Below are 18,069 nucleotides of genomic sequence, written 5' to 3'. Positions count from 1 at the left end.
TTTATTAAAATCATCTCTTTATCGGTGCATCTCTTGGAGCAGATGGTTATGGTTCAGTCTTTAAGTCTTCTAGAACATCATTTTATTCATTGTGCATTACCATCTCTCTATGGCACAATCTGGATTTGCTTAGGTTATTCACTTAGGTCCTATTTCTGCAATAGATGTACAACTCTCCACACTATGTAGTTCTACTTATTTATTTATCACTGGTTTATCACATTCAAAAGTTGGCTTCCAAAAATGTATTACCACAATAACTTGAAGCTTGAAGCTAATAGTTTACATTTAGGAATTAGTCATTGAGCTACACTAATAGCTTCCGGATTCATTGTGCCTTATTACGCACATGTGCTAAGGCATTTTTTACTTCTGCATTTTTCAGATCAGCTTATTGCCTCGGCCGCAAGGAAAAAAAAATCTGCTTCCTAAGAACACGAAAACTATTAGGGATCTAATACAACTGGTAGAATTGCAGCAACAAGAAGAACAATATCTTGATTTACACACCCACATTGTATATTTTTATTAGTTTCATAAAGTTAATTAGTTATATTCTTAGTTTTCAAACATTTTGAATCAAACTGTATAGATTTTGTTTAACTTTGCTTCGCAGTCTATAAACAAGAGTTCTTTATGTTAAATAGAAAATTAATAAGGTCAATGGGCCCGGGCACTACCACCAACTAGTTATCGTACAAGCTCAACTTTCACAGAACTAGCTCATTCTCAGGGCTTGTTCTTCATGTTGGCAGAATTCTAACAAATTATTGCAGCTAGAAAAGATGGACCTCATGATGAGGCAAAAAAACTATAATAAAATATACAACGACACCATTTTGTTTGATGAAGTAAGGAGTTGATCAGGTATATAGGCATAAGAAAGTAAATAGCAGCCATCCCCACATTCTTGTCACAGAGTGCCAATCTGGTGTGCTAGTATTGTAGCCATATAATTAGTCAACTTCAAGAAAGCATGCTTCTCGAAACTGTTGCATTTTCATGAGGAGAAAACTGAAAGATCTGCTAAGGCTTCATTTTGAACTTCTATGGAATATGCAACCCCAGTTTGCAACAATTCAGTGGTTGCAGGAACCCACATTAGAGAATTCTGCGGGGACAGATATAATAGAAATATTATTGAGAATCTATTGAAACTCTCTGCTCATTTGTTCCTAAGCAGCACAGATCCCTTTTGTACTTTCACCATTCTGAATCTGATGCCGTGGCACAAGTTCTTGGACCTCATGTTTGAGAACTGCATATATTTGCTTATAGTTTTAATTACAAAGCTCCGTTTTTTATGCCATACGCAGAAAGCTACCTGATTGTTCTTCCTAGACTGCATACATCCTCTTGTAGTTCTCACTGCAAAGCTCTGTATCTGATGCCACAGACAATGGGAAAGAACGTGAATGAGTCTCATCTCTTCTAATGCTCCTCAGCCTCGATTCTTCTAGCCTATGTTGAACCACACAATAGCACATGGAGCCAATTGTAGTGAGCATTATTATGCTACCAATCACAGTTGCATAGACAGCAAGCCATCTTTCCTTAGATCCAACTACCACGTAACTAAGAGAGATAAAGGCGATCGAGATGAAGAGGCAAGCTGCCCACATGAGCTTGTTTATCCAAAACATGAGTCGCTTCTTTGCTTTCTGTTCAATCACGACCACAGATGTCTGGACCACGACAACAGCAACTGAAATAAACAAGGCCATACTGTCGAACAAGAAGAAGATTATGAAAGCTGCTTTTCTGCCTACATTTGCTTCGCCAAGTGAAAATCCATCTGTTTTCTCTTCAACATATTGGCCAGGTACAGTGAAGATGGCAGCAAAAGCAACAGTTGCAATAAGGACAGCGACAACAGTTGCATTGTTGATGGCATTATTAAGCCCACTAATGTGGAGCTTCTTCACCTTCAATGCAATTTTCCGTACTCTGAAGCCAGTCTGACGACTCTGTTGGAGCTGGGAGTGCACATCATGTTTTATGTCACTGACAGTCTGCTTGAGTTGCTTTGCAGCACCGGGGGGCTTCCCTTGATCTTTGGAATGCGTAGCTCCGGCCTCTTTCAAAATAGAAACAAGCTCTGGAGTTCCAAACTTTTCTGCAATATCAAGAACCGCTTCTCCAGCCTTATTAATGGCATTGAGATCGATGCCCTCAATTGACATAAGACATTGCACCATCTGCAATTACACATAGCAGAGTTTTATTAGGACGTCGGTTTTTGCTAGATTGAACATGCAAAAGACATTGTACCATCTGCATAGTTTCATACAGACAACTAAAAAGGACACATGAAGTAGGACTTTGGTTTTCCTAGATTAAAAAAAAATTAAAGCCAAAGAATATCTCTCAAAAACTTTCTGTCACTTAAACTGGCCTGAACATCCAATGCACAATTTCGAGCTAGAGACTGCACAGTAGCTTGATTCTTGATGTCCCTATATATGAACATTTTAAACATAACAGCAGAACAAGCCTGCACTTGGAAACGTACTTGGGAGCTATATCGCCAAGGTATCATAAATGTAAACACAATAATTTACCAGAGACCATATGTAAACGACCTAATCCCAGAAAAGATGTATTCGGAAGAAACAAGCAAGATAAAATTTTGCTTGGTAGTCCTTGTGGTTTCTTTCTTCCTTGTGGTTGAATTAAGTAAGCTATCTTGCTTTCAGGAGGCATCGAAATCAGTTAGCAGTTTACGTCAGCTCTTACAGATTTTAGGTTTAGTGATAAAGAAAATGCTGGATTTTCTGGAAGGAAAAGTGCATTTTGGTGACAGATAAGCTACTTTTCTCTTAAATATATATGAATCCATTTATCAGTTTTAGCTGGAAATTTTTAAAAACGTTCCAACATTTCAAAAGCTTTTCCAGCCTTCAGAAACTAGTAAATAAGATTAAAATAATAGGATAATTATTAAATATTTCTCCAACTTCTACATTAAGTCATCAATGAAGTACCCCTTTTTGGTTGCTCTTACGTCAAACACAGCCATCTAAGATAAGCTACTTCTGAATGAGGAACTTATCACATACGTACAAAGAATGCAACTTATGTGGGTCAAAATTTTCATATTAAATTAAAGTAACCGACACTGACCAAGTGCGTGCAAATCATAGAATGAAATCAGATCACGTGTGTGAGGACATGATATATGACATTAAAAGATTAAGTGTTTCTAAATATTCCTTCTCTCCAGGAATATAACTGTCTAGCAAACTGGAACTTATCAGTAACTCATTTCAATAACCATTTTGTGGCACAAAATGAACTCAGTCTTCACCTGCCCATCATCCCTCAAGTTTGAAACTTTCTTTCTTGATTAACCATATAAACAGTATTCGCTCAATCTACGAGCATTTCTTCAAGATAGAAAACACGTACTACATTCGCCTCACACATAAAAAATCTCAACTTCGTGGAAGTTGCTTTACGAGAAAAAATTGGTTAAACAAGCAAACCTGTACCCTTCCCTTTCTTGTTGCAATATGAAGTGCTCTGTTTCCTTTGTTATCTTCCAAGGCCAATACAGCAGGATTTGGTTTGATTAATTCAAGCACGATGCCAGCATTTTGTCCCTTTGCAGCCATGTGTAGGGCAGTCTGGCCTTTTTTATCTGTTCTAAAACCAATATCAGGGTCCTTGCTCAGAAGGGATCTAACTATCTCCAAGTGGCCCATTCTTGCTGCTGTATGGAGCACAGTCTTTCCATTGTTCCGAGCAATCTTAGCAAGGTTTGAATCAATCTCCAGAAGCATATTTACTACATGAATATGTCCCTGTGCAGCTGCTGTGTGTAACGCCGTAGAATTGGATGAATCTGTGGTCATTACTAGGTTTGGAAATGAACGCAGCAGTTCCTCCAGTACATCTGCAATTTTGTCCTCAGTGTTTACAAGTGCAAGTGAGAAAGGAACATACTAAAGTCCAGTTTAACAAGTTTCCTAAACAAGCTTGAAACAGCAATAATAGATCAAGACTTGACAACTAAAATTTCTTTTTCCGATCCCCACAAATATATAAGCTCTAATGTGATTGTGTTACACAGGCCAAGTGTTAGGATCAAGGTTCTGGATGATACATGCAGTTTGATAAACCAACTCCTAATTACATAATTAAGACTACAAAGAGAAATACACTACAAAGAAATCTTTGTGGTTCGATCATCGGATATACATCTACAGATGGAAATTAGCAATCCACCATTTCAGATATGGCATAAAAGAGAGTACAAATTTAGAGACACTCTAATAATCTTGGAAGTAACATGAGAGAGAATAACCTTACATAGTATCACTCTCTATGAATTCTCACAAGTGGGTTACTCACATTCAACGCTGGTGATAACATAGGTGGCTGCACTTCAAAATTATTAATAATTTCAGCAACTAGGCTTATGGTCAAACAAGAAGTTTAATCAGAAATAATATATACTACAGCATCTCAACTTAAAAGTCCGGAAACTAAGATTCAGGATAGAAGTTGCAGACTCTAGTCACCAATATTAGCATTAATAAACTGCATGTGAAGTACCGAGTTCAAGTCCACAATGTACCAAATAAAGCACAATTATCCATTTCATCTACGAAGTCCACATCTTTACTGGAAATTTTGACTCTTCAAAAGCATTCTGGAATCTGCATTTAGTAAATTCAGACCTCAACTTTTTCTTGTTCCTTTTTTTGTTCTTTTTTCTTTTTAATTTGGGTTTTGGGGGGGGGGGGGGGTGGTTCTGTGTTAGAAGACTCACCAAGATGACCCTGCCTTGCTGCAACATGGAGAGTATCATAGCCATTATTTGCCACAATTGAAGCAGTTTGAAGGTCTAAATGTTTCAAGAACTCTGCAACAACAAAACTATGGCCATTTTCAGCAGCAACATACAAAGCAGTCTCACCCTCTTGGTTTTGCTTACATAGAAAATCTTTTATGCCTTTCTCATCAAACTTGTCAACAATTTCTTTCACTTTTCCTAAATTCCCTCCTCTAGCTGCAAGGTGGAGAATCGAATCCCCTCGTTTCCCCGGTGATTCCTTGCCCCTTTTCCTCTCACCACCAAAACTTAATTGCCTCTCCATTGATATCCTAAAGCTTTTCTGTTTTTCCATTATTCCTCTAAAGCTTTTCTGCTTCTCCGTCGTCCCATTTCGAAAACTCTGTTGCTTTTCCATTGTTGGACCCTGGAAACTAACCTGTTTCTCCATTACCATAAAAAAAACTCAATCCAAAATCTTAATAGATTTCTTATATATCAGTTCTCCTTATAATAAAAATCCCAACTTTTTCCACTTTCAAGAACTACAAAGGTTGAAACTTTTCGTCATTATCAGTTCAATTTGGAAAGGTATGTACTAAGATTCCTAAAAATATCACCTTTTCCACATTTCTGGCTAAGAATCTATAGTAGCATTAGTTCCATGGAATCTACTAAATCAGCAACTAAACATACCTGCCCTACAAAAATTTGAAGCAATTTAAACAACCTTTTACGTTATGAGTCTTGAAGCTATCCAGAAGAAGCAAATCACAGGTCAAAAAAGTAACGATCTTTCAGTGGATTTACAGAACAGGAAAGCAAAGCAAAACCTCAAATTAAATAAATTGAGACAAAAGAACTGATCTTTCGACAAATATAGAGCTCAACTTCATTTTTTATGAAACCCCAGAATCTGAAGATCAGAGAATCTTGTTTGGTGACAGATGAAATCTTGAAAAAACCCAAAAAATATCAAGAACAGCAAAACACCATCAACCTTATGGGATATACCATTTACATGTAATACCAAAAGCAGTATATAAGCAACAAAAAAGTCACTGAATCCAATGGCTTTGCCCACTTTTTTGTGGTCAGGCTATTTTTTGTAATTCTCACGGGTCAAAAAGAATTTTTTATTATAAATATTTTAAAAGATGAGTAAAAAAAGACTTTTGCTCTTAAAGCAAGTTTCGTGGTCATGATATTTATACGGTTATAAAAGATTTTTATTAAAAGTAAAATAGATAAAATAAAAAATTTAAATTTAAATTATTTTTAAATTCAAAAATATATCATTTATTTTAAAATATACTAAAAAAAAAGAAAAGAAATTATTACTCTATCCCAACAGAAAAGACTTTTCCTTATTACTTTTTCACCTTTTTCATAAATATAGAAGTTGGTTACTTATAGCTTGTTTGGATGGTTGTTACCCGTTGTATTGTATCGTATTGTTACTTTAAATACGATGTTTATTTTGATTGTTACTTAAATTTTATTATATCGTATCGTTAAATTCATCGTTACATAACGACGAAATGGGCCACTTTATGTAACGATCGATTTGGTGTAGTCGCGTCGTTACCTTATCTTTTTTTCTCAATCTCACCCTTCATTATTATTAAATAATTTTATTTAATCGTTTACCCTATCTTTTTATTTAATAGTTTTACCTTGTATCATAATTATTCTTTATAATATTATAAGTTTATTTTTTGTATTGTTAGTACGTGATATCATGAAATGATGGCAAATGATATAATTTATCTAAACATTATATTTATCAAATAATATAATATAATACAGTACAATACGATACATTATGAAACGATAAGTAACTATACAAATAAGCTATTAAAGAGGCAACTTGTGATGTTAACGTCAAACGTGCACTAAAAGACAGACAGAGATACATACAGCTGACAGCAAGGGAGCCGTTGGTATACAGTTGCTATATTGTGCAAAGCATGAGATGATAAGATAATTGGTGGGGTCTCCTATGTTGGGTCCCACAGTGTGATTTATGAGGGGTTAAAATCACAAGGCAGTTAGTCACAGAAGATTCAGATATTAGCAAGAATAAAAGAGAAAAATACAACAGCAAATTTTAAACTAGTTTAAGTTTGTCTATGTATAGTCTTTTGTACTCAAAGGTGCTCAATAAAATGAACTAAAATAATGGTGTACAATTCAAATTTTAGTTCAAACAGAAAATGTCAAGTGGTTTCTTCTTTTTAAACCTGTTAAACCTTATAATCGGCGTGACGTTAATATATAACCTTAATTAAAATGAAGGAGCTCATCTAAGTACCTAATATATAGCCATAATAGTTACAACAACAACAACATATCCAGTCTTATCCCACATCATGGGACATGGAGAGAGTAGTGTGTGCGCAGACCTTACCCCTACCTTGTGATTTGTAAGTATAGAGAGGTTGTTTCCAATAAACTATCGGTTCAGGAAAACATAAGTACTACATTAATGAAAATATAGACAAGAAGGCACAGTACCAAAAAATCATATAAAAGTAGAATAAAAATAATAAGGTAAAAAGGTTATCCACAATGAAAGAAAATAACGGTTAGTCATAAAACCTACTGCCCACAGAAAGCGAGATTATGTGTCAATACTACTGTTATGAACACTCTAGACTATCTATTCTACTACCTTAATCCTCGACGTCCATACCTTTCTATCAAGGATCATGTTCTCGGTCAGTTGAAGTTGCGCTATGTCTTGCATAATCACCTCTCTCCACCTTTTCTTTGGCCTACTACCTCTCCATAGGCCATCCAATGTCAACCTCTCACCCTTCCTCACCGGGATGTCTGTGCTCCTTCTCCTCACTTGATCAGACCACCTAAGTCGCGTTTCTCGCATCTTATCCTCAATAGGAGTTACACCCACCTTATCACGAATATAGCAATAATAGCTACTATATACTAACTGTGGATTAGAAAATATCACAAAATAATTCAAGGAGAGAGTGTGTGTAATAACAAGAATTGTCCCTTTAAGTATGAAGAAAAGACACCGACCCTCAGTGGACTGATTTCAGTTTCTAAGAAATTTAAAGAATTTAGGAGTCCCATTCTGACAACCCTGAAATGCATGCATGTCTTTTCTTGTATTCTTGAAAGATTCCCTCTTCTTTTTGGTAAATATTAGTATCCTCTTATATTTGCCCCTTTTACATAGAAACGCGAAATATTTTTTAATAAAATATACTTCTTTGTTTACTTTTACTTGTCCAGTATTTAAAAAATAAATTTTTACTTATCACTTTTCGCATATTAAAAGAAGATAATTTTTTTTTTCTGTTTCATAATATTAATTACTCATTACAAATTATTTTCTCAAATCCATTAAAAATATACATCAATTAATATGGGTATCATAATAAATTATATACTTCTTTTATTATTTGTTAAAATGTGTGGAAAGTGAAGAATAGACTAGTAAAAGTGGACTGACAGAGGATGTATATTCATGTGACTCATTCTCTCATTTATTGTAACGAAGACAAATCGTACAACCTAAAATTTGGATTATTTTTGGTTTAATTTTGGGATAATTGATCTCAAAATGAGAAAATCATTTAATATCATTTTTATGTTTACATATATGCTTATCGTTTCAATATGTGGATTGGTAATTAAGTAAGACCTTTAAGGGTCGTTCGGTAGGGTGTATAAGAATAATACTAAATAATTTACTAGTAATGCTGAAATTAGTTATGATGTGATTATTTCTTATCGAATATTTAGTTTGGTGTATTAACAATAATATGCATAGCATAATATTTTTAAAATATTATTTGTTTACAAAAATACCGGGTAAATTTTACAAATGGTCATATAACTATGATTTTTTTCACCAAAGTCATATAACTTTATTTTCTCACATAAAAATCATATAACTATGACTTTTTTTCACTAAAGTTATATAACTTTATTTTCTCACACAAAAATCATAGTGATCGGAAAATAAATTTTTTGGTAGTATTTTCTTATTTTACCCAATTAGAATAGAAGAAATATGAGTATATTTTTAGCCGCTTCTAAAAATAATAGCTGATAATATATATATATATATATATATATATATATATATATATATATATATATATATATATATATATATATATATATATATATATATATGTATGTGTGTGTGTGTGTGTGTTTGTGTTATTATATACATATAATATACACATTCTATATATATTTTGCCTAGCAAATGCAATTAGTTTCGGCCGGTCGATTAATTTTATATTTTTTCCTTAAAATAAAAATGACCCTACCCATCCTGACCCAATACCCATATATGTAAGTTAAAATAATACTAAAAGTGAATTCTTCCCCAATAAAAAATTTAGTTCGTAATGCATGAGATTCTGACAAAAAAATAAAGAAATAAAAGGTATAATTAGAGAGTACTTGAAATAAAAATGCTATTAATTTGAATAAAAATCTTGAAAAGAAAAATAAAAGACAGAAATATCATATTTTTGAAGTATTTACTATTCACTTTTAGTATTATTTTAATTTATATATATGAATATTGGGTTGGGCGGGTCAGGTCAGGTTGAGTCATTCCTATTTTAATTGGGTAATTATTTATTAGACTGAAAATAAAAAATAAAAAAGCGTAAAATAAGAAAATACTATCGGAAAATTTATTTTTCGACCATCATGATTTTTGCGTGAGTTAGTGAAGGTTTTGTGATTTTTGTGTGAGAAAACAAAGTTATATGACTTTGGTGAAAAAATATCATACTTATATGATTTTTGTGTGAGAAAATAAAGTTATATAACTTTGGTGAAAAAAGTCATAGTTATATGACCATTTGTGAAATTTACCCCAAAAATACCCTCTGAAAAACATTGGACAAGATTTTGAAAGGATAATTTTATCTTTATACATGCTTATCCATTTATTAAAGGCCATGGTATTGTTAATATCATGGTTTGCTATGTATAAGAATAGTATTGAATAGATGTACAACTAATACAAATATTAGTTATACATAGGTTGAAAATACTATCAAACAAGGAATTAATAATACCAAAACTAATACATGTATTATTTTTCTTAATACATCCTACAAACGTCTCATAAGGAATAAAATAAATAATAGTTAATTAACCAAGTATACGTTATAATTAAGGCTTTTAAATATCTTTTTTATGGAGTTTACAAAATCTTAAAGAACAAATAATATGAATTAGATGTAGTATAATTTAAGGAATTAATTTTGTTGAAGCATCAAAATAGGAAAGCTATTAAGATTAGACGTACGTTCTTTGGGTACATTTAGTGAGATTAATTTTAGTTTACCTTGGGCTATTTTGAATGAAAATATCTTGTTATGGAGATCTCGAAAGGGCAGAAAGCATCAACGTTATTGAATTATATTGTATTACAAAATTAGTTCTGATACTTTCTAATTTCGAAGGAAATGTGTTCAAAGAAACATGTGTATGAGATCAAAAGAAAATGCAAGGGAAAAATATATTAAAAATAGACAATTACTAAACACGGCTTGATATCAAACTTTCTTCTTACAACATATTGAATTATCACGACCCAAAATCTCACTAGATCGTGATGGCACCTAATCTTAATGCTAGGTAAGCCAAACATACAATAAGATAACTAAAATGATAGATCATTCATAGCAAGAAATAAATAACTGAATTCTATACAACCTCTCAAGGACTGATAGTACAAGTCACGAGCGACTACGAATAATATTACAAATTCGGTTTGAGAAAATATACATCATCTGTTTAAAATTTACATAAACAGAAATATAAATCCTAAACTACCACGAACAATGGTAGTCCGTGTCTGGAATGTTGATACGCCTCCAATGCCAGGCTCTGTCCTCCACGGCTACGCAGCTCCATGTACTCCGTAAGTATCTTGACTAACCTCAATGAAGTAGTGACGAGATTTTTAAGTCAAAAGATATTCGTTAATATAACATATTCAGTTAAATTTGCAATAAAAACAATACTAAAAATACAGTGAAGAGTACAAGAACAGTGCTGTAGTTTATCGATCTGGTCGCTGAGCAGACAAGAGGTGCAATTATGTATTTACCCAAAAAATTGGATAACAATTGAATTTGTACGTAATTTTAAGGATACGTGATATAATTTGGTACAGAGTGGTAAATCAGATCAATTATGAAAAATAAAAGATAGAAAGGTAAATGCAAACCATGCAAGTTTGAGCAATCCTAGCCTTGTGAGATTAATCTCCCCCGAGCTAGAAATAATATAACTGATAATACTATTGATGTTGAAGTGCAATGAACTATGACAAAGATAGAAATAACAGTATATTGCCTTTTGATCTCTGTTACAATATGTTTTATGAATTGTCAAGTCCCTCTTATATATTAGGGGAGATCTACCCTTTGAGATATTATTTTATTGTTCTATAAAAGGCAAAAATCCTTAATTTGCTGATCGTGGGTCCCTTTTTTGAGCCGTTTCATGATTTTTACCACAATGATTGGTTAATGGCGATAATTATGGACCCCTATCGGATGAGTTGGCAAAGCTTTCTTTGAGACCGTTAGAAACATGACCGGTCACGCCTTCGGCAAACTCGAGGGAAAATCTGATGGTTTCGATGGCTAATTTTGATAGTGCTTTGGGTTCGATCATAATTACCATATGCCAATCTTTGAGCTTGACTTCACCCCGATCATAGGTATTTCGGCCTTGCCCTAATCAAGAAGTTTGGAAGCTCGATCGAATATCGAGCTTCGCTTTACCCGTATACAGATAGTCCCCTCATTTTTCGGAGAGTAGATGACGAGAAATGATATGAGCCTCAGATTCTCACTTCGATATATCATGACGCAAGTGACAAAAATATAACGTCAAAATTCCCTTATTTTTCGAAGAGCAAATGATGGAAAACGATTAGAGCTTTTGATTCTTACTTCAATAAAATATGACGATGAATTCATGGCGTAAGTGATAAGAATAGTGGAAACATCCTGTCGGTCCAGTCTTTGAGGCATTAAATGTGTGTCAGTCAATGGTCGACCATCTTGGGATATGAACCGTCGTGATGTGAACCGTCGTTTGGGAACACTACAAATACCCTTCAACCCATTTATTAGAACCTTTTCCATTTCAACTGTTGCTCTTGTGTTTTAAGAGAATTTCATCATCCTCACCTTCTGGTTTTCTGGTTCTAAGCTTAAGAACTTCCTTCCTTGTGAGTTTTTTGAAATTTCTTCATAAGTTACCTACTAGTTATAACTCTTCCTTTACTAACATCTTCTTCTCCCCTCTATTTAGAAGAAATGGCAAAGACTTCAAAATCTGTTCCTTAGAAAGAAACCCCTTCTTCCTCGAAGCCATCGGAAAATATTTCAGTTGCTACTACTGAGGAACTAACACCGGAACCCCCTCTAAAATCGTTTGTCCCTTCGGGGTGCCCAACCGGGGGCGACTTCAAGATCGAGCAAACCCCATTGGTACCGGGTCGGTGCGAGCCGGTCTCGAGGTACATATGTACTATTATAGCTGACATCCTCAATAAGGTTAAAAAGGACTGCAACTCGGAAGATAAACTCGTAGTGGTCCCTACCCCTGAGGAATCGATCACCACCTACGTGGAGGGATTTTTAAGGGTTTACACTTACCCTTTCACGCTGGGTTCTTTAGACCCAATTATCATAGCCTTTTGCAAAAGGTATGAGGTGACGCTCGGGCAGATCCATCCTTCGTTTTGGAGGATCGTTATTCTGCTTCGTTTCTTTGTGAGCAAGCTCGAGGAGTGTCCATTTACCCTCGACCACCTCATGCGCCTGTATAGCCCTCGACTTTACCGAGGGGGATTAATCAAGCTTGCACGTCGAGTCACTAAGGCTTTATTCTCAAGCATCGACGAGGATCGGGACCGAGGCTGGTTGGGCCAATTATTTCGAGTGAGGACCTTAGACTTAATCCTGGCTGTGGATATGTCATTTTCTGAGAAATAGAATATGAAACGTGAGTGTAATTTCGCCTTCAAGATTTCTTTTATTACTTTTCTTTTCCCTCCCTTCTTATTGATGTTATGTGATGATGCAGTTGTTGCCCAGATGTCGGATGTCGTTCCTCGACTCAAGGAGTGGGTCGAAGGCATTGTGACACAGAGACCTTATTCTGAGCGCTTATAGCGTGAGCTCTCGAAAGGGCCGATGGGAGGCCCGTAACCATGGTGAGAATTTTTCCTCTAAGTTATATTTGATCTTACTTTCACACCATCAATCTCTAAATCTTTTTACTTTCTTTTTTGCAGGTTTATCAAAAGATATCAAAATGAGTCGCCCATCAGCCGATGATGATATATAGGCCGATCCCCATGATTCGAAGCAGGATAAAGAGAAGAAAAGAAGAAAAGCTGTGAGTTCCTCGAGCCCTGAAAAGAAGAGACTGAAAAAGCAGCTGGCGCACAAACCAAAAAAGCATGCGCCCGAGAACTCTCATCGGACTCACTCCATCGGTTGAGGGATGAGTTCGAAGAAGAAGAAGATTCTAAATTGGTGACCAGCGTGAGAAGAGGTTCCGAGCTGGCTCAAGCCATGGAGGTCGTAAAAGAAGCAGTGGCTGAGGTCTCCGAACCAGGGAGGGTCGAGACCGTGTTGTCCTGGGCTAGGGAAGTCGAAAAAGAGACCGTGACCGGTACTTCTCGGTCAAAAGTTAATGTGCCTAAGGATGTTCTTAGGGTGATCGGTCTCTCTGGATCACTCTCATTTACCGACTTTATGATAAACGAGGCTCAAACATTGAAAGGTAACCTCGGCGAAGGGACCCAAGGAGCAGCCGATACTTTCCACAATTTCTTCGATGGCCTGGACTCTACTACTTCGGAGGATGTCACCATATTAGGTGACATACCGGTACCAAATAAGATACCATCCCCGGGAGCTGGCGGGTCCTCTTCGAGCCCAAAATTAGTGAATCAGTTCCCAGCTCCGAGTGTTGATCCTACTCGGAGGCGAGCAATTTATATGTCCATTTTGGAGGACGCCTGAGTTCTCTCTGCCTCAGTGGGGATTGTCAGTTACCTTCGGTGCTTGATGTCCGAAGAGGATCAAGCTAGAATGAACGAGGTGGAAGCGCCCTGCCTGTTCAACGAAGCTCAACAAGTGCTGAATCGGGTAATTTCGAATGTCCTTTCATTATGTACTTAGATTTTATCACATACACTCGTAACATTCTTCTTTGTGCTTGCAAGCCTCGGTGCTTTATCATGAGGCCTTTCTCCGATATCGAGAGGAGTTCAAGCATCACGAGGCCGTGACTCGGGAGCTTGCTGAGAAGAAGGATGCTAACAAGCTCCTTAGTGAGAAGCTCCATGCCGAGTTAGAAGCGGATCGAAAGGAGCATGCCGATCTGGTCGAGCAGGTAAGACGAATATTCGAACTTAGTGATGATGATTTAGAAACATTGGCTAACGACCTGAGCCCATAGGTTCAAAAAAGACTTGACCAGATCGAGTAGCTCCAGGGGGAGGTGGACACGGTGAAGACTGAGGCCGAAGAATGGAAGAAAAATATAGACCGCTTGGCCCCGAAAAAAGAGACTGCTCGGGCGCAGTTAGCTTCGGCTGAGGTTCGGCTTCGGGCTATAAGGGAGAAATACTCGGTGCAGGCCCAAAAGATCGAGGGGATCTAATCTCAGCTAAACTCGGCTATTTTTGATCAAGAGAATTCGGCCAAGGAGCTCGAGGCGGCCAAGTCAGAGGTTGTTATGGCCAAGACCGAGGCTGATGAAAAAGTGGCCCAGTTCAAGGCCGATGTCGAGGCCATTCAGGAATAAGTGAGACACATGGTAAAGAATGCGAGGTGCAATCCCGAAGGGAGGCCATCGAGGGAGTCCATGCTCAGAGTTTTGATATATTAGATGAAATCGAGAATGCTAAGATCTGCGAAGCCAAGGCTCGGAAGTTGGCTTATCCGGAGGAGGATTCCGAGGGGTGTGAAGAGTCTGGTGGGTCGGATGGTGGCGAAGACCCCGTAGGCGATGATGTAGCCCCCGATGAAGATTAGGCCATTTAGGACCTTTTTGCTTTTTGTACAATATTTTTGTTGAGGTCGTTTGGCCTTTGTAAAAAATGCGTATTGGGGCTATTCAGCTCTTGTAAAGAAATTTTGATATATATATATATATATATATATATGTAAAAGGATTTTCCCTTTCATTGTTTCTTGAATTGTTTCCCTTGCCTTTTTATTTATCTTCGCAAAGGTCAAAATGCCTTAGCATGAAATAATCAACTCGGAACGATCTTAGCCGTTTAATTCGGACAATGCCAAATAAGCTTTATGCCCTCGAGTTTTATTAACTCGGAATGGCCTTAGCCATTTAATTCGGATAATGCCAAATAAGCTTTATGCCCTAGAGTTTTTTTTAACTCAGAACGGTCTTAGCTTTTTAATTTGGGCAATGCCAAATAAGATTTATGCCCTCGAGTTTTATTAACTCGGAATGACCTTAGCCTTTTAATTCGGGCAATGCCAAATAAGTTTTATGCCCTCGAGTTTTATTAACTCGGAACGACCTTAGCCTTTTAATTCGGGCAATGCCAAATAAGCTTCATGCCCTCGAGTTTTATTAATTCGGAACAGACTTAGCCTTTTAATTCGGGCAATGCCAAATAAGCTTCATACCCTCGAGTTTTATTAACTCGGAACGGCCTTAGCCTTTTAATTCGGGCAATGCCAAATAAGCTTTATGCCCTCGAGTTTTATTAATTCAGAATGGCCTTAGCCTTTTAATTCGGGCAATGCCAAATAAACTTTATGCCCTCGAGTTTTATTAACCCGGAATGGTCTTAGCCTTTTAATTCAGGCAAAGCCAAATAAGCTTCATGCCCTCAAGTTTTATTAACTCGGAACGTCCTTTGCCTTTTAATTCGGGCAATGCCAAATAAGATTTATGCCCTTAAGTTTTATTAACTCGGAACGGCCTTAGCCTTTTAATTCGAGCAATGCCAAATAAGCTTTATGCCCTCGAGTTTTATTAACTCGGAAAGGCCTTAGCCTTTTAAGTTAGGCAATGCCTACAGTCCCCGAGTGAAGTGAATGTTCGAACTCAGATTAAGGTAGCCCTTGGGCTTGATATCTTTAGGGGATCAGGTGTAGGAAATTCCTTGAGAAATGCAAGCAACGTTTTTGAGGACGAGAAATTTATATGCAAAGAAGAGTCTCCTTTTTTATTCATGTGCATAATAGTTGTACATGTATACACGTTTTATGCCAGGGCTCGAGTGATTTGAGCGGGCACAGTTTATTTGACCGTTTGGCCCTTACAATAAATCCTGTTGATCGAGGCCTTTCAATCACGAAGTCAAAATGCCTTGTTAAATCCGATATCCGAGGATATTGCCCCCCAGTGTTCGAGATTGACCGAAGAGAGGCCTCGAATGCTGTTGTGATCATTGTCACCGGTTCGTAGCCAGCCTTCGATTCTAAGTTAGCACGATTTACTTGTTGCCTCGTTAAAAACCTTGCCGGAAAACTCATTTGGGAAAAAACCGATTTAAGGGAAAAAGAGCGCAATGCGTGCATTCAGATCTAGGATCTAGGATCATCCCTTGTTGGTCACTTGCAAGTGTTAGTTTGAAATGTAAAATAAAAGAAAGAAATGGTGCAGTACCTTAGCAGTAATATCGCTTTAAGTGAGTTATATTCCAGTTGTTCGGCAATTGTTTGTCGTTCATTGTTTCGAGCTTGTAAGAATCTTTTTCGGTGATCTCGATAATTTGGTACGGTACTTCCCAGTTTGACCCCAATTCGGGTGATCAGTGTAACTTTTATTAGTACTAAGTGCACGGTATTGAAGTACCGAAGGTTGGCCCTTCGATTACAATATCTCTCGATTCACTATTTTTGGGCGGCCAACCGAACAAAGGCGGCTTCACGCCTTTCATCTAATAGTTCCAGGATCGTACTCATAGCCTCGTCGTTTGATTCCTTTGTTGCATGTTAGAATCTGATGCTCGGTTCCCCGACCTCGACCGGTATTAAAGCTTCGGTGCTATAAACTAAAGAAAACGGGGTGGGCCCAGTACTGGACTTCGAGGTTGTATGATATGCCCCCAGGACCTCTGGTAGCATTTCCTTCCATTTTCCTTTGTCATCGATCAATCTCTTTCTGAGGTTTTGGATTATGGTTTTTTTAGTGGATTCTGGTTGTCCGTTCTCACTAAGGTGGTAAGGAGTGGATAAGATTCTTTTGATCTTATGGTCTTTGAGAAGCTTGCTTACTTTGATGCCAATAAACTGTTTCCCATTATGTCACACAATCTTGGCTGGTATTCCGAATCGATATACGATGTGGTCCCAGATAAAATCGACGACTTCTTTTTATCTGACATTTTCATACGCCTGTGCTTTCACCCATTTAGAAAAGTAGTCAGTCATAAACAAAATAAATTGGGCCTTACCGAGCGTCCGTGAAAGGGGGCCAACAATGTCCATCCCTCATTTCATGAACGGCCATGGTGACAAGACCGAATATCGCGGCTCTCCTACTCTATGAATCATCGGAGCATGCCTTTGGCATCCATCGCATTTTCGAACGAACTCCTTTGCGTCTTTTTCTATGTCGATCCAGTAGTAATCGACTCTGATTATTTTTCGAACCAATGATTCGGCGCCCGAGTGATTTCCACAGGTACCTTCTTGCATTTCTCTCAAAACATATTCGGTATCCCCCGGTCCTAAACATATCTCCATTGGGCCATCAAACGTTCTTATGACTAAGGTTCCGTCCTTGGATAAACTAAATCGGGCTGCCTTTGTACATAGGGCCCTCGATTCTTTTGGGTTCGAGGGTAGTTTTTCGGTCCTGAGATATTCTACGTACTTATTCCTCCAATCCCAAGTTAGGTTCATTGAATTGATCTCGGTGTGGCCTTGTTCCACCACCGATCTCATAAGCTGCATAATTTATCCCGAGTTGATCTCTTTGTCTTTGACCGATGATCCCAAGTTAGCGATGGCATCAATTTCGCTATTTTGATCTAGAGGTACATGTTGCAAAGTCCATTCTTTGAACCGATGTAATATTACCTATAACTTGTCCAAGTATCTCTGCATTCTTTCTTCTCTGACCTCGAATGTCCCATTAACTTGGTTTACCACAAGGAGTGAGTCACACTTGGCTTCGATCACCTATGCCCCCAAGCTTTTGGCTAATTCAAGGCCTGCAATCATGTCCTCATATTCGGCCTCATTGTTAGTCAATTTCACAGTCTTAATAGA

The 18,069-nt window shown here is 37.1% G+C and overlaps 1 protein-coding gene across 2 annotated transcripts; it reads right to left on the bottom strand.

Moving 5' to 3' along the window:
• Positions 1-618: 618 nt before the first annotated feature.
• LOC104115809 (ankyrin repeat-containing protein At5g02620-like) lies at positions 619-5,865 on the bottom strand. 2 transcript variants are annotated; one of them, XM_009626522.4, is made up of 3 exons: positions 4,775-5,865; positions 3,492-3,895; positions 619-2,198 (listed from the first exon to the last, which is right to left on the bottom strand). In XM_009626522.4, the coding sequence occupies exons 1-3, from the start codon at positions 5,232-5,234 to the stop codon at positions 1,338-1,340; spliced, it is 1,725 nt and encodes a 574-aa protein (XP_009624817.1). In that variant the 5' UTR covers positions 5,235-5,865; the 3' UTR covers positions 619-1,337. The 2 variants fall into 2 exon arrangements, with proteins under 2 accessions (XP_009624817.1, XP_009624816.1); XM_009626521.4 differs by having other exon boundaries at positions 3,486-3,895; positions 4,775-5,864.
• Between the last annotated feature and the right edge of the window lie 12,204 nt (positions 5,866-18,069).

This window comes from Nicotiana tomentosiformis, chromosome 2 (assembly GCF_000390325.3).
Source record: "Nicotiana tomentosiformis chromosome 2, ASM39032v3, whole genome shotgun sequence".
Lineage (NCBI taxonomy): Eukaryota > Viridiplantae > Streptophyta > Magnoliopsida > Solanales > Solanaceae > Nicotiana > Nicotiana tomentosiformis.
This window is presented reverse-complemented; position numbering and strand designations above follow the sequence as displayed.

Bases quoted from the DNA above. Each gene is read 5' to 3' on its own strand.
- LOC104115809 (XM_009626521.4), bottom strand. From the start codon at position 5,234: ATGGTAATGGAGAAACAGGTTAGTTTCCAGGGTCCAACAATGGAAAAG. The intron at 3,896-4,774 runs GTGAGTCTTCTA...ACAAAATTGCAG, and splicing joins AGCAAGGCAGGGTCATCTTG to ATGTACTGGAGGAACTGCTG. The intron at 2,199-3,485 runs GTTTGCTTGTTT...GTGTAATTGCAG, and splicing joins CAAGAAAGGGAAGGGTACAG to ATGGTGCAATGTCTTATGTC.